The sequence below is a fragment of the Apus apus genome, chromosome 4, assembly GCF_020740795.1.
Source record: "Apus apus isolate bApuApu2 chromosome 4, bApuApu2.pri.cur, whole genome shotgun sequence".
NCBI lineage: Eukaryota > Metazoa > Chordata > Aves > Apodiformes > Apodidae > Apus > Apus apus.
In genome coordinates, this window is record NC_067285.1 from 90,911,804 (window position 1) to 90,926,872 (window position 15,069).

General features: G+C 39.2%; 1 protein-coding gene across 10 annotated transcripts in view; it reads left to right on the plus strand.

Annotated features, from left to right (window-relative positions):
- The window catches only part of APBB2 (amyloid beta precursor protein binding family B member 2), a 160,408-nt gene that overhangs the window by 107,879 nt on the left and 37,460 nt on the right, over positions 1–15,069 (plus strand). For all 10 annotated transcript variants that reach the window (XM_051616923.1, XM_051616926.1, XM_051616930.1 and 7 more), the window contains 2 exons: positions 2,571–2,717; positions 7,095–7,222. In XM_051616923.1, coding sequence (XP_051472883.1) covers positions 2,571–2,717; positions 7,095–7,222 — 275 coding nt within the window. The remainder of the gene's footprint in view (positions 1–2,570; positions 2,718–7,094; positions 7,223–15,069) is intronic.

The following is a 15,069-nucleotide window of genomic DNA, read 5'->3' on the forward strand; positions in this document are numbered from 1 at the left end:
AAAATTGATATTTTAGTATTTCATGTAGCCCTGAAGTGAAGAGCATCTCTGAGTAGTGACCCCTTGTTTCCTCTTTCACCTTCTTCATCTCCCTTTAAAATCCAAAAGCCGGAGCTTTTGTGGATTTCCAGCAGAGCTGGGTCTGGAAACAACAGCATAAGAGATTTTGCGTATTACATTCCTTGTTTGCAAAGCAAAAAGAAGAAAAAAAAATCCACAAAAAAATCAGGAGGCATAAGAGGCTTTGATATTTTACTCACACTCACAACAGGATGTAACACAATTTGCAGAGTGAGTTTGCTGTCCGATGCCTTAGGTGAGATGCATCATTAGTGACTTGTTGAAGTAGGTACCAGAGGTAGAAGAGGCAGGTAGAGGATGGTTTTTTGCATGGTGAAGAAGGCTGGATGAGTGAGTACGTTATGCAAGGTGAAAGAAGGCTGAAGGAAGAGAGAAGTTTCAAAGGGAAGGAGGGAGAAACTCAGTGATTTTTTTAATTATTTTTTTTTGTACCCACTGATTAATTTTATTGCTCTTGCATTTTGCCTAAGTTGACGTATTATGCATATTTAAAATATTTAAAATAGCTTGGTGTTTTGGGAGTCTGTTTTTGAGGACAGTGGTTCCCAAATGGCACACCAGTGATGGTGCATGAGTTTTAACTACTCACTGACTTCACAGCAGTTTTTAGAAAGTGGTAATTGAATATTCAGTATCTGCTTTTGAACTCTGAAGCTGATTTATCTACTGCATCTCAAGAAGAACAATTACTTGGTAACTCCATTGTGCACTTAAATGTTGCTGCTGCTGGGCTGCGTGCCCATGTGGGCAGGGTCCTGTTGGATGCAGTGGGGCTCCCAGTGGTCACCCGTGCCAGCATTCTTCCAGCAGCTCCCAGGGTCATTGCCTGCCTTCCTGGGCCCCACAGGATGCTGCTGACAGCAAACCAAGCTCTGTCGCATGAGGCAGCAGTGCTGGACAATGAGTGTTGATCTTTGCAGGATCAAAATTGCACTGAGTAACTAGCAGAGAGCTGGATTGACTGAAACAGTTGTAATTCAGTTTAGTGTGTCAGGACAGCGTAACATTTCAGAAGAAAATGACACCGAAACAAGCAGGGTACCAAGGACTGAGTACTAATTTATGTCAATGCTTGATCCGTCTTGGCAAGGGGAGGCTCGGGGTGGAAGAACAGAGATGTTCTACAATGATAGATATTTAGTTATTAAGTGGTCTTACTCTACTTTTAGAACTTATGCCTGCTGAATCCTGCACCTCTGTAGACAGCATCATGGTTAGCGAAGAGGATTTGAATATAAGAAATGAGCACAACTTCGTGTTAGTGCTGGTGCATTATCTAATTACCAGCTTGAGCAAAGAGTCAGCAAAGAGGGAAACGGGAGCTCAGAGGTGGGATTTGATTTGGCAGCATTTGGTGGCAGTGTCTGTTGCCATACTAAATACATAGGAAGACGGTAGGAATTTGGTATGGGGTCATTCAGGAACTACTGTTGCTGAACCTTTAGGGACCATCTTTGATGTTTAGCATTATAATTAAGGATGTACAAGAGTAAATCTGTTTTTCATCCTTCACTGGTGATGTGTTGTCATCTGAGAGTGAGATACCCACAATGTTCTCTGAAAGAAATCTTGGTCTCATAGCCAAACATCCACTGACTCAGTGTGAGGTCCTTTTTCACCCACTGTAAAGCCTGACAACAAAAGTGCAGGGTTTTTTTTCAGAATTAAAGCTTTTTATTCTCTACCCTAATAAACACAGGGTAGGGGTGGTGCCATCCAATTTCTCCCATTTTGTTTTGTTGTGAAAAGCACCATATGGGCAAAGCAATGTTGCCTTGGCTTGTTCTGCCAAGTGAGTGCTCTGGTTGGCTAAATATCCTTCTGCTAAAAATCTATATTGTTAGATTGTTTTATTTTAAAGGTAATTTTTAATTTCTTCTAGAAAAAACCCTGCTTTCCTTTTGTGATTGCCTATCTTTTATTAGTGCTTTGAATCCATTATGGTTTGCTACCTTAGTTAAAATTACTGTAATGCTGTAATTCACAAAAAAAAAAAGTAATTTTCTAGTTAAAATCCAGGCAGTGAGTATGAATCTCAACAGAGATCATCCAATACTTTTTTTTAAATTTTCAAATAGACCTCTGGATACTAGTTAAAATTTCAATTCTACTGTATCTATAGTTGTGTTTTTTCCTATATTTCTCTGTGTTTGTGTGTGTCCTGCTATTTACTGCTCCTTCATTTCCTCCTTTATATTAACAGAAGTATTTTATTGTAAAGCATTACTGTTACTTCATTGGTGACCTTCCTGGCAAGTCACATATTCTTCTTTGTTCTTTCAAATGTTTTCATCTTGCCATTCTCAACTTATATTTTAATTTAGTTGTCTTTGAGCATACGTTCATTTACAAGACCGTGATTTTATTCCCATCCAAGCCAGGGATCTTTAATCTTAACTGGCTAGTTTCTGCGTCATGACAGGATTTCCATAGCTGGATACAGCAGTGTGCTCTGATACATATTAAGATATTTTCTGGTTCTTTTTTAGTGCTTTGCTGTGCGATCTCTGGGCTGGGTAGAAATGGCAGAAGATGATCTGGCTCCTGGAAAAAGCAGTGTTGCTGTGAACAATTGCATCAGACAACTCTCTTACTGTAAAAATGACATCAGAGACACTGTTGGCATTTGGGGAGAGGTAAGAACAGGGTGAACTTTTCCTCATCTTGCAACATACCTCTTCTGTCATAAAACACCTTGAAAGAACAACTCTGTAAGCAAATACATCCATGCTCTGGTTTGGGATTTCCCTATCCTAGCTGGAACTGCCAAAAAAAGAGAGTTCAAGTAGAATGTTAGCATTTTTGTTCCAAACTCCTTAGCACATCAGATACCACAAAGATCTCACCTTGGTGTTTACATCTGTGCTAATACATACCATTGCAATATCAGTGTTAAGGACACACAAGCCAAACTGTTGAAGTCAGTGGAAGTATTTCTCTTGACCAGAGGTTTGAGAGTGGTGGTTTGGAACAGCATTTTCACTAGTTTCTCTGGGTGAAACCCAGACTGGTGTGACCCGTGCTTCAGAAATGTATGTGAAGATTGAGACTGATGGACAGATGGCTTATTTTAATATTATTATTTTATCAGTTTTTCAGAAGAAAATGAATTCTGTGTCATCAATCTGTCTGTTGGTTCCTCTCCAATAACCTGTGAATCTGTTCACCAGTGTCATCCAGTTTTGAAGCATGCCAAATTCCCACACACTGAAAATAGCAGAGAGCCCAGCTCTCCTCTTTCTTGATTTGTTGATGCGTCAGTACACCTTCATAACTGAACTATGGAAGCTGTTTTGCTGATGGGTCAGTACACCTTCATGACTGAACTATGGAAGCTATGTGCTTTTTTCTGAATTGGCAGTAAAGACAGGATAACACTGTGGAAGCTCCGGGGAAAACATGAAGGAAGCAAGTGGTATTGGAAAAGTGGTGTGCTGGGGACAGATGAAGGAATGGAAGGTGTGGATCAGTAAGTGAAACATGAAGAAAGGCAAAGGGTAGGGTTGTGGTGGTGAGGCATACAGAGGACATAGGAGACAAATCCATAGAAAAACATCTTTGTAATTTGGTTGTTCATGGATCAACTTAAACTTCAGCCAAATTTTATTTTTTACCTCTGTCCTGACATGTTTTTCAGGAGGACAACAGTAATGTGGATTTACTATACAAGATCTGAATGCAAAAGTGAATATTGTAACCTTCACTTATGTGATCTAAGAGAAATGGCACTGCCAAACAGAAGAGGAATTAAAATAAAATCATGTTTATTTTAGGAAAAAATTTGGGAAAAATATCCTTCTGTCTCCCAAGTTATTGTTACAGTCTAAGACTTGTGTTCAGTGTCCTGGCTATGACCAGAACAATGCAGAGACAATTCAGAGGAACATTTGGGAGAAACCGCCTGTTTAAAAATTGAAATTACGTTTAACAGCTCACATTTAGAGTGGCCTATCTATTTAGTAATTTTAGAAGGGTTTTTCTGTGTAAGAAACATGTTGTATGTATAAATGAACAAGATTACATTGGTCTCCCTTTTTCTTCTGGGAACAGTTTTATTTAGTTAATATAACTTGACAAGCAATTATGTGTCAGTCATGGGCTTGGACTTACTGCTGACTCCAGGAGGAAGAAAAAAACCCACTTGCTTTACATGTGTGTAATCTCATCCATTTTTCAGATGACAGAACTTTGACCAACATGAAGTATATTGTTTACTTTTAAATTGTGTGCTTTATTCTGGTTTAAGAGTTAATGTTCACATTTTTCCATATCTCTCTGTCAGTCCCATTGCTGTTTGTTGGAAATGCTTGCAGGTTTTCAAGCCAAACTGTTGAAATTTTTTTGTCTTCTTGAGTGGAAGTTTTAATTAAGAATGCTATTCATCAAAAAAAAAAAAAAAATTAAAAATCAGCATGACAAAATGGGAGAGACACTGCTTGAGTAGGTGGCCCCTGAAGTAAATCATCTTCTTGATTTTAAAAGAAATCATTACAACCACATTTTTCTGCTGGCAATGTCATGCTTCAAGAGTGATTGGAAGAGGTATGTTTTAGAGAGGATTCTGAGAAAAGTGTACTTGTCGCTGACATATCAAATGGAGTACTCACAGCAGAAATCTATTATGAAGCTAAAACTGATGACTGCAGATAGAAGTTTTAAGATTGCCTAAGGATTTATTTTAGCTAGAATGTAATGAAAGCAAAATTGGGACAAGAACCATCCCCAAGCTTTCATGATCTAAAAAAACAAAACACCCAAGTACTCTCAGGTAAAATCCTGACTCTGCAAGCTTTGTCCCTGGCTTTAGTGTAAAATTTCATGCCTTCCCGCTGCCCTCCAAAGAAATTCTCTGTAAAATCTAAGTAGAAAAACAGGACTCATCTCTTTGTGTTGCTACTTTGCTATGCATTATATTCCTGTACATTATAAGAACAGTTACATGAGAAAGATATGTTGTTCCTACTGTCCTATATACCACAGTATATAATAGTTCCTGTTGGGATCAAGCCTTTCTTTCCTGTATTCGCATTCCCTGCAGTGAGAGCCACCTTCATTTTGGACCATCAGCTCTTCAGCAGTCTGAGACAGCAAGACCTATGTTCAAGATCCCAGTCTGGCTAAACAATTTTTTTCTTGCCTTATGCAGTGTTCTTGCCTCTAAAATAGCTTTTGTATAATAAGGCAACAAAACTTAGCAAAATACATTGCTTCTGGCTGTGGCCAAGCTGTCCCATGAGCATTGCAAGGATAATTTCCTGTGACTCACGTTGCTTATCAGCCAATTCTCCAACCTTTTTCAGCTAATTTGGATTCAGTTTTATTACTGTAATCTCAGTCTGGTTTGCATGATGAACAGATTTTTACCTTCTTGTAATAATTTCCTTCTGGAATAAATATATCAGTAGAAAATGGATCCAAAAAGCAATCTTTGTGACACTTAGTAACATTCTTCACGCAATCTGTTTTACTGCTTCTGACCTCCAAGCAAATTTCTCACCCTTTTTCTTTGTGATGACTATTTTCTGTTTGTTCTCCTTCATAATCCTGGTCTACCTGGTACCATTCTGGCTTCTGCGTTTTATTTCCCATGTTTCTTTTTCTGCATGACAGTTCAATGCTGCTGATTCACCCCATTTCTGTGCCTGGTTTTTGCAGCTACATCTGTTTCTGCTTCTCTAGGAGTAGCCTGTATGTCCAGCCTTGCATCTTGGCCACAGCTGTACTTTCTCCATTGGACAAAATATTCTTCTGTTGGCATTGCATATACCAGCCTGTCTTCCCTTGCTCTCCCACATCCTTCTTAGTGCTTGCACTGCCAGCTCTGTGTCACAGCACCCTTTTGCATCCCTGTTAGGAGATCTGGGAGTGGGAAAGGTGGTCAGCAGTGCCTGCCCTTTGCTGTCTAGCTTGGGAACCTTAGAAGAAGGCCCTTCCAGGGTGACATGAATATGTGTCTTACACAGACACAGAATTACTCATCATAAAGAACTGAGCCACTGTAACCAAACGGGAAGAGGATTTCTGTGTCACTGAGGTGAAGAAAAGGGTCATTTTTGAAACACTTGTCAGTAGGAAGTCAGACCCTTTCCATTCTTTCTGTTCATTTCTAGATTCTGGCACAATAGAGAGGAAGCAAATTAAATTTAGCTCATAGCTCCCACCTCCTTCTTCGTATAAGCAGGAGTTTGTCTTACTTCTTGGCAATAGGTCTAGCATAATTTCTGTAGGATCTTGCAGTCTGCAGGGTTAGACGTATGGCCTCTGAGAAGAGACCTATTAAATGTGATAGCAAAGGCAAAGACTTTTTGCAAATGCTAGCCATAGGAGGCAGATTAGCATCTGTAAATTAGCATCAAAAGCAAAATTACCTCTAAATTTGTGTCCTCTAAGGTGAAAAAGGATTCTCCTTGTTCTTACATGCTAGAAGAATTAGGGAGGAATCCTGGCTCCAGGATTCTGCAGTCACCAGCTGGGTTCACATTCATGTCTTAATTCTAGGTTTTCCCCTTCAGTTAATCTCTCTTCAAAGAAAATCCTATAAATCCTTGGCTTGTACAAATTGCTGTCTGTTCCTGTGGCCCATGGGTTAAAGTTTATGGAAGCAAAGCACATTGTTTGAAGGAAGGAACTCTGCCTTAAAAGTACAGGTTTTGATAAAAGCTTTTACTATTAAGACAGTTCTTGACTTCTCATATATTTGGAAGAATTTACTTGAGAAAGAATAAACAGATAATTTGTTAAATGACTCAGTAGCCTAGGGTTGAATGAGTCAAACAGCTGCATTTAAAAGACATCAAAGCTTTTTATGATTGGAATAATTTAAAAATATAGTATTAGCAAGATACTATCTTAGATCTGTTTCACACCAGAAATAAATGAACTTGTTTTCAATTGCTCTTGTAAAGTTTTGAGTAAATTAGGAGGCTGCAAGTCTAAGCACCATAGGCATAACACCTTGAAGTCAGTTTGAGAGAGGGACGTTCTGTGTAACTGTACCTTCTCTGGAGTTGCAGGGCAAAGACATGTACCTTATACTGGAAAACGACATGCTGAACCTGATTGACCCCATGGACCGCACAGTTCTTCATTCGCAGCCCATTGTGAGCATCAGAGTCTGGGGAGTGGGTCGTGACAACGGCCGGTGAGTCCTCGCTCTCCTGTCCCATCTTGACTTGGTGCTGTTTCTGTCTGTTGATGCAGAGTGCACATACACCGGGAGCAAGTTAGGTATCAAACCTATTCATTTGATGGAGAAATCATGTCCTAGGGGCTCTGAGAAAATGGGTAAAATCTTTCTTGTTGGTGTTACTGTTAAAAATCTCTGCTTTTCATTGTTTATCTGAAGTTTATCTGTTTCTTTACTATGTAAACAATGTTTACATAGTTTATCTGTTTTGCTAAACCTGTATTGACCAAACCTTTCTGTTGAATTCAGCCAGATGCGTAAAACTGGGAATGCACATTGTTTTGTTTCAGATGTATGTGCTACTTTTTTATATAAAAAACATTTTCAGATATGTCTTGTATTATATTTCTCCTGGCAGTGTGAGAGCAAGTCTTCCTACTGGTCCAAGTTAAATGTTCTACTTACACTCTGACTGTATGCACATGTTTACCCTTTCTTGAGGTACTTGATTTGATGGAGAAAAAAGTTGTATTGAGGGAAGAGTAATGGTTTCAAGCCATTACTGTTACTTAAAGATCTTGATGCAAAAAAATGTTGCAGAAAAGTGGGATTTGTTCCTGAAACCTGACTGTGGGTGAGCTGAAGTCCTTCCTCGCTGTAGGGGGCAACCGGAGTGGGTGCTAAAGGCCTTGCTGCCCTGGAGGCTGCTTTTCCTTAGCTTTCATTCCTGACTGGTCTTCTTTTGGTAGCATCCTCCTTTGTCACATAACATTACTGTGGGAACACGGTTGTAAAGGTGACTTATTTAGAGCAGGCAGAGAGCTGCCTGCCTGTCCCATTGAGCATTTTGATGTGTCAAAAAAGTTGCAGTTCACATTGAGTATTTCTGGGTTCTCCAGACAGTGCCCATCCTGACACATGGGTAGTAAGGAAAGAATCAAGCTAACAAGTTGCAGCTTTTTGTGTCTGTGTTTGGGTAGTGAGAGATTTGCAATAGTAGGGTTGTGGTTTTTTATCTCTAACTTTTGATGAGAAATGTCATTTTGGACCTGAAAAATCTTTCCCATTGAAAAATTTTTGGGAACTTCTTTAATCAATCGCCTTCAAAGTTTCTGATTATCTCTGGCTAAATTCCCAAAAGGAAAGGTGATAAGTGTTTCTGTAACCCAATTCCATCATTCCAAGTATTTTTCTTCTATAAATTGCTGATGGTTGGTTTGGGGTTTTTTTGCTGGTTTTCACTTCCATTGGTGCAGATTTTTGAGAGATTTGAAAGGGACAAATCCCATTTGAAATGGTGGGAAGTAAAAGGCTTTAACTTCATATGAATGAACAATTAGAGTGCTTGGTTAGCCTCAGAAAATTACTGTATTGCACATTTCCCTCTAAGTCAGATTTTGTAGGGGCTTGCTTTGGTCAGGAAATAAACAGAGCATCTTAAGGAGCACCTAAATGTAATGCAGCTTTACAGAGAAGAAGAAGCCAGCTTTGCTCTTTATTAATTTTTTGAAGCATTCACAGTTCTTTTTTCTAATATTTAAATTTCTTTGGAAAATAAAATCATTCCATTATGTTGTTTATAAAATAATGGGTCACATTTCTCCATGCTGGGTACCTGCTTCTTCTAAAGACAGGACTGGTCATAGAAACATTGATGTTGAAAGGGAATATTTTAAAAAGCAGGCTTTAAAGGGTAGCATAAACTATGTAGAATGTGCTGAAGAAGCAGCAACACACAAGAAAAAAGTACTTGGTGACAGGAAAACCCAGGCTGAGAAAACCAATGTTACTGAGCTGACAATTGCACTGTATCTCTTTTCATGTACACGTTAGTGTGCAGTCCTTGGGCTCATCATGGGAAAATTATCTATTGGTGCTGAGGTGAGAAACACCAGAGCCATTCACTGACTGCAAAAAGCAGCTTTTGCCAATTGAGTTTGCCATCACCTGAGAAAAGTGAGGTGTGCACATGGCTGTTTTGGTGGATAAAATTTCCAGGAAGCTGATGAAATTCCAGTTCCTAGGATGAAGTTCTTCCAGAAGCTGTTGCACATGAATGTTGTTAATTAGCTACATCTCCTGGTCTGAGACCGTATATATTAAAATACGTTGTATTTATTGTGAAAGGCAGGGTTTGAATTTTAAAATATTGTAGGAATGTCTATTTTCCTCTGTTTTTTGAGCTATTTGAACCTTATAATGATCTGCAGGCCCTCCTTTTTGACTGTATTTTGCTTGTAGCAATTTATTTGGGTAGATTTTTCTTTGAAAGATGAAGAGGTTTTCTAATGACACCTGACCAGATGATTTTTTCTAAGCTATGCTGTAATGAAAGATTGATGAAATACAGAGATCCACTGATGAAAGTTTAATCTGAGGATGTCTGCTAACTCACCTCAGGCAGAAGCCTCCTCCTGGAGGCTGTAATCACTCTCTCCATACATTACACTAATATCTTGACCTCTGGAGTTACTTTTTAAAAAACTTTTCTGTGATAAGCAGAAGCTTCATCATTTTGTTGACAGGTTTTGTGGGCATTTTGTGTTTTGAAAGGTAACATCCCTTGTTCTCAGTTAATCACTCAGTAAAATACATTTGACCTTAAGGAAGGCTGGAGTGCCACAGTAAAATCATGAACAAAAACAGGTTCTCACAAGAGAAGATGGTGGGGTATGTGTGTATGTATGTGTATATATAGACGTGTAGACTCTGAGCATATGTTTGATACATATATATATGGGTATTCGAGGAAAATCAGTGTACTGTGTCTGTTCATCCTTTTGGCAGACTCTGTTTCTTAGGTAATGTTGTATGATTTTTGACAGTAAAAGCCACTGTACTTTTTAGTCTTCCTCTCCTGCTGTACTGATATTGAAACTGGAGCCATAACAATTCATTTAATATTATCTGTTAATAAGAAAAGTCCTCATACTTGCTGAAATAGTTTGATTTCAAGATCAGTAAGGTCACTGTCACATGGAGGATTTATAGTGCTGTAGGTACACAGTGAATAATTGTTAGTGCTGTGTTTGCTTCTTAGCAAGCAGATGCCCATGGAACGTTTTTTTCTGGGATTTTAAACATGTTGGAAGATACTAGCCTACTGAAGCTACAAAAGGGTTTTTCTTTTCACTTCTGACCTGCAGGACTGTACATTAATCATTTCTCAGGTTGGGTTTTCTCTCCCCTTCTTGACTGCTGGTGCATGTCCTTTGATTTCTGAACAGCTCACTAACAAGGAAGATAGAAAAGGTAATTGTACATCAGTTTTATAAAAGAGTTTCCCTTAGGTCATTTCCCTGAACCCATCGTAATCTTCATTGCTCTTCCGCCACTTAGTGCAGGCCCCCACTCTTAAAACTTCTATGGGACCTTAATTGCCTGAAAGATCAGGGTTCCCTTCCCTCATGGTGTCACTGTACAACAGTAGTATATTCTAGCTGAAAAATTCAGTGGTTAGCTGGCCAGGAGGGCTGTGGGTGGGTTCAGGACACAGCTTTGGTGAAGCTCAGTATGGAACTGGGTGCTGAACGTTGTGGGAACTTTGTCATCACGTCACAAAACACAAATTGGTTAAACTCTGTTATTTCAGGGGTTGCTAGGGCAAGAGCTGAGAAAACTGTTGGGGGTCAGACTAGATGATCTCCAGAGGTCCTTTCCAACCCCTTCCATTCTGTGATTCTGTGAGGTGAGTGAGAAAATGGGACAAAACTATGGAAAATGAGGAGGAAATGGCATAAAAGTGATGACTCAGATTCCTCAAAATATGGGGAATTAAAAATTGTATCCTATCTTGCTGTTTTGACAGCTAAGCAAAAATGGCCTGTACTGGCTGATTACTTCAGTAGGCTCTCAGTACTTTCAGTGTCTTCAAAAATGAAATGTCTAACTACAAATTTAGGAACCTTTCTCTAGATGTCCAGAATTGGAAGGTTTCACTTGAGCAACAATGCTACAGAAGGTTAAATGTTTTCTTTTTAGTTTTGAGTGTGTGCCAAGCTGAGGGTAGGTAAGGTAGGAATGTGTCTAAACAAGAGCTGCTTTATTAGAAGACAGAAAAGAGGCAAGTGGAGCATGCGGAAGTTGTGCTGCACGTTGAGTGCCTATCTCATGGGATCATGGTTCATATTTCCTATCTGAGAGTTTAGTGTGGTTGGGGTATCATGTTGTATCTGTGATTTATCATTTCCCTTTCAGAGCCTGCTGGAGCATGTCCAAAGAAGGGCAGTAAAGCTGGTGAAGGGTCTGGAGCACAGGTCTTAAGAGAAGCAGCTGAGGGAACTGTGATTGTTCAGTCTGGAGAAAAGGATGCTGAGGGGAGATCTTATCTCTCTTTACAACTACCTGAAAGGAGGTTGTAGTGAGGTGGGGGTTGGTCGCTTCTTCACAAGTGATAGGATGAAAGGAAATGGCCTCAAGTTGTGCCAGGTGACAGTTAGATTGTATATTAGGAAAAATTTCTTCACTGGAAGGGTTATCAGGCATTGGAACAGGCTGCCCAGGGAAGTGGGGGAGTCACCATCCCTGGAGGTATTTAGAAAACACGTAAATGTGGTGCTTAGGGACGTAGTTTAGTGGTGGACAGTTGGAGTCTATGATCTTAAAGATCCTTTCCAACCTAAATTATTTTCTGATTCTAAAATATTTTGTGTACAAGCAACAAAACATCAGACTTGGGTAAAGCAGTGTGGCTTTATAGCTGCATCTTTCAGTGGGGTATTTATGGTCTTCTGGGTTTGCCTTCCTTTTGAGGTGATGATTGAATGTACTCGAAATCTTTCTCCAATTCTGTGAGAGAAACTTATCAAGCTGTATGAGATAATGAATAATAAACTTTCTCTCCTGCTTTAGAGAGATGAAGTAAAGAAAGCAGAAAATATAACAAATTAAGACTGAGGTGGTTTTTTGCACCTGCTCCTCTGAGTTGATAATACCCTTCAAAGAATGTGTAATCCCAGCTGAACTCTTAAAGCTCTGAGACAGCATTAATCAATATTGCCTATTCCCCTTGGTCCCCGTAACCTTGGAATAAGGACAAAACATACTGTGAGGAATCACGTAAAAAGGGCATAGGTGAGAGATTACACTAGAGGAAAAGGATTTTACCAGCTTTTCTGACCAGTGTTCTTAGCTGATTTTTTAGGGTAACTTTTCCTTTTTTCTAAGCCAATTGCATCTGAATATCCTTTTCTGTATGTTTTGATAGCATTTTTCCCTCCCACTAAGAAATAGTTTAGGTGATTATTTTTACAAAACTTCCCATTTATATCCACAAGGTCTGATGTTATTGTTTGTAAGTGCAGTATGTTCTGGGAGAGTGTAATGAAGCAATACAGCTGTAAAAGGAGAAATCCAGTCAAGCTTAGAGAATTAATTTGTTTTCAAACAAATCTAGTTCAGTGGGTGCAAAAAGCTGTATGGGTGCATTCTTGCTTTGATTAATGAAACTGGTTTATTTTAGTTTCAGGATTTTACATGAAAACCATGGTAGACTGAAGATGAATTGAAGTAGGCGCATATTAACTTGAAATAAGCACCCGTAGTTTTGCACCAGTTAATGGTTTTATATCAGCTGTGTTAGGGCAACATCCCTCTATCCTTTCTGTCTGATGCCACGAAAAAATACTACATATGGCAGTGAGGGATTTTTGGGTATCACAAATGAGGCTTGTGGTTCTTACAGCTCAGGTTCTTACAAATGATGGACTCACCCTTTGAGAGCATCTGAGGAAAAAGGTTATGCCTAGGGAGAATCCTGGCCACAGAGCTATAGATACCTGGTCATCTTTGAAAAGCTTAAGCAGCAGAGAAGTGTAGATTAGCGCAAGTGCAGAGAGGTCTTACAGAGCAAGGGAACTGGGACAAACACAGAAGAGGACAATTATAAAGAGAGGGGGACAGGAACAGAGAAGCCCCTGAAGGTGAGCTCAAGGTTGTGCTGTGGCATTTGTTTGTAAAGATGTGTGGAAAATGGCAGGAGGCTTTCCTTCTTATTAGGAAAAAAACTGGACAACCATTTAAAATGTGTCACTTGCTCTGCTAGGGGCTTAAGCGTGGCAGCAAATGCTTAGTCACCTTAAAAAGAACTGTTTTTATTTTGTTGTAGAATGTCTTTACTGCTCTATATTTGTTTTCAGGAAATTATAGAAAATATGGTGTATAATTTGGGAATTGTATCTAGTGTTTCTTCTGGGAAGCATGCTTTTTAAATAGCACTTGGAATTGTTTGACTGTAAAGCTTTCAGTTAAGACAAATTATATATCTAAACCTGGACTACAAATAACCAACTGCCAGGTTGTTTCAGTTCATAAAAAGATGGTATATTGACTGGGTCCCTTGCCTAAAGTCTTTCTACAAATCTGTACTGGAAGATCCCCACACATTTCCTGTGATTCCAGATATTAAACTCAAACATTTTAGGATACAATTAGGACAATCAATGAGCGTAAGTGGCTATGGTACAGGACCCTCTAGCCTGGGCCACCTGTGAAAGTGTCTGTGGCTCAGGAGAGCTACTGACTGCGTCTTTGGGGTGGAATTCTATTATTCTTTTCACTGTCTGTTAATCAAGCAGATGCTGTGTCCAGGCTGGATTCCTGTATGTAAGTGCTGCTTTAATTCTGTGGCAAAATAGTGATGTAAAAGGTAGCTGCTCTCTGGCTCTGTAGCTGTGAACAGAAAACATCCTGCTTCCAGGTCCACAGTCCTCCTTGTTTTCAACACCCAGTTATAAACCTTGGTCTTAGGTGGCTATCACAAGTGTTTTTAACTTAGCTTATTTACTGTGCCTCGCATGCACTTGGTGCATACACAGTCTGTTACTTCCTCCTGGCAGAGACTATGCTAACAAAAAATAGCATCCTCCTTCCCAAACCAGCTGGGAGTTGATTGAAGGCACCTGCCTTTCACACCCATCTTCAGCAGCACTCAGGTTAGACTTTTACTATACTCCTCTCCAGTGATATGCCAGCAGGAAGGACTTATACAGAGGGAGGCAGCTACAGAATGAATTTTCACAGGAGAATTTGAGAGCCTTATGAACACTGTCAAATGATATAAATTTGATAATACTTAAACAAAAAACTTTACTGTATTCATTCTCATTTCAAGACCTTGTCTAGTCTAAGGTCTCTCTAGAAGGTAAGAGAAAAGCAAATTAGTCCACTAGTGATTTTACTTTGCTAGTCTAATTTATATCAAAAATATTCAGTTGCTAATAAGGTGGGCATATAATTACCCATCTGAGAAGAAAAGCTGCAGAGAGCATAGACTACTGAAGAAAAGAGCAGTTTTAAGGAAACTTGTGCTAAGAATACTTATGAGCACCATGCTGGCTGAGGTGTTAAATACAGCTCTTTATAATATGTTTGTATGAGCGGTAACAGACTTTTCTGTTCTCTGGTGGCTTACTTGAAAAGGTCAGCCTTTTGTAAGATACGTATTTACTACAGTTAAGTGTTTTCTATTGCTGGCAAAAAAATTACTTCCTAAAAATTGTTACTACACTGGGCAAGTTATTTCTGAAAAAGTAATTCAGAAGATAAAATGTAATATGCAGTGGAATGGGTTTCATTTGAAATGTGGGACATTCACAACTTTCTAATACAGCAAATTAAAAAGCAAAAATACGGCCAGAAAATTACCTGTCTCTAGTTGTTTTTCCTTTCCAAACAGTTTATGCCCATAATGTACTGGTGGGTTACCAAGAGGTAGGATGTTTCTTTATATGCCTTTATTGTGTAGATATTCATGTCCATCTGCATAAACACACTTTTAATGTTTGCATCAAGTTATACCCCTGACACCAAGAGAACTTGCAACATGCCTATGCATTTGTGTACCACTGAAGGTCTTCTGGAAT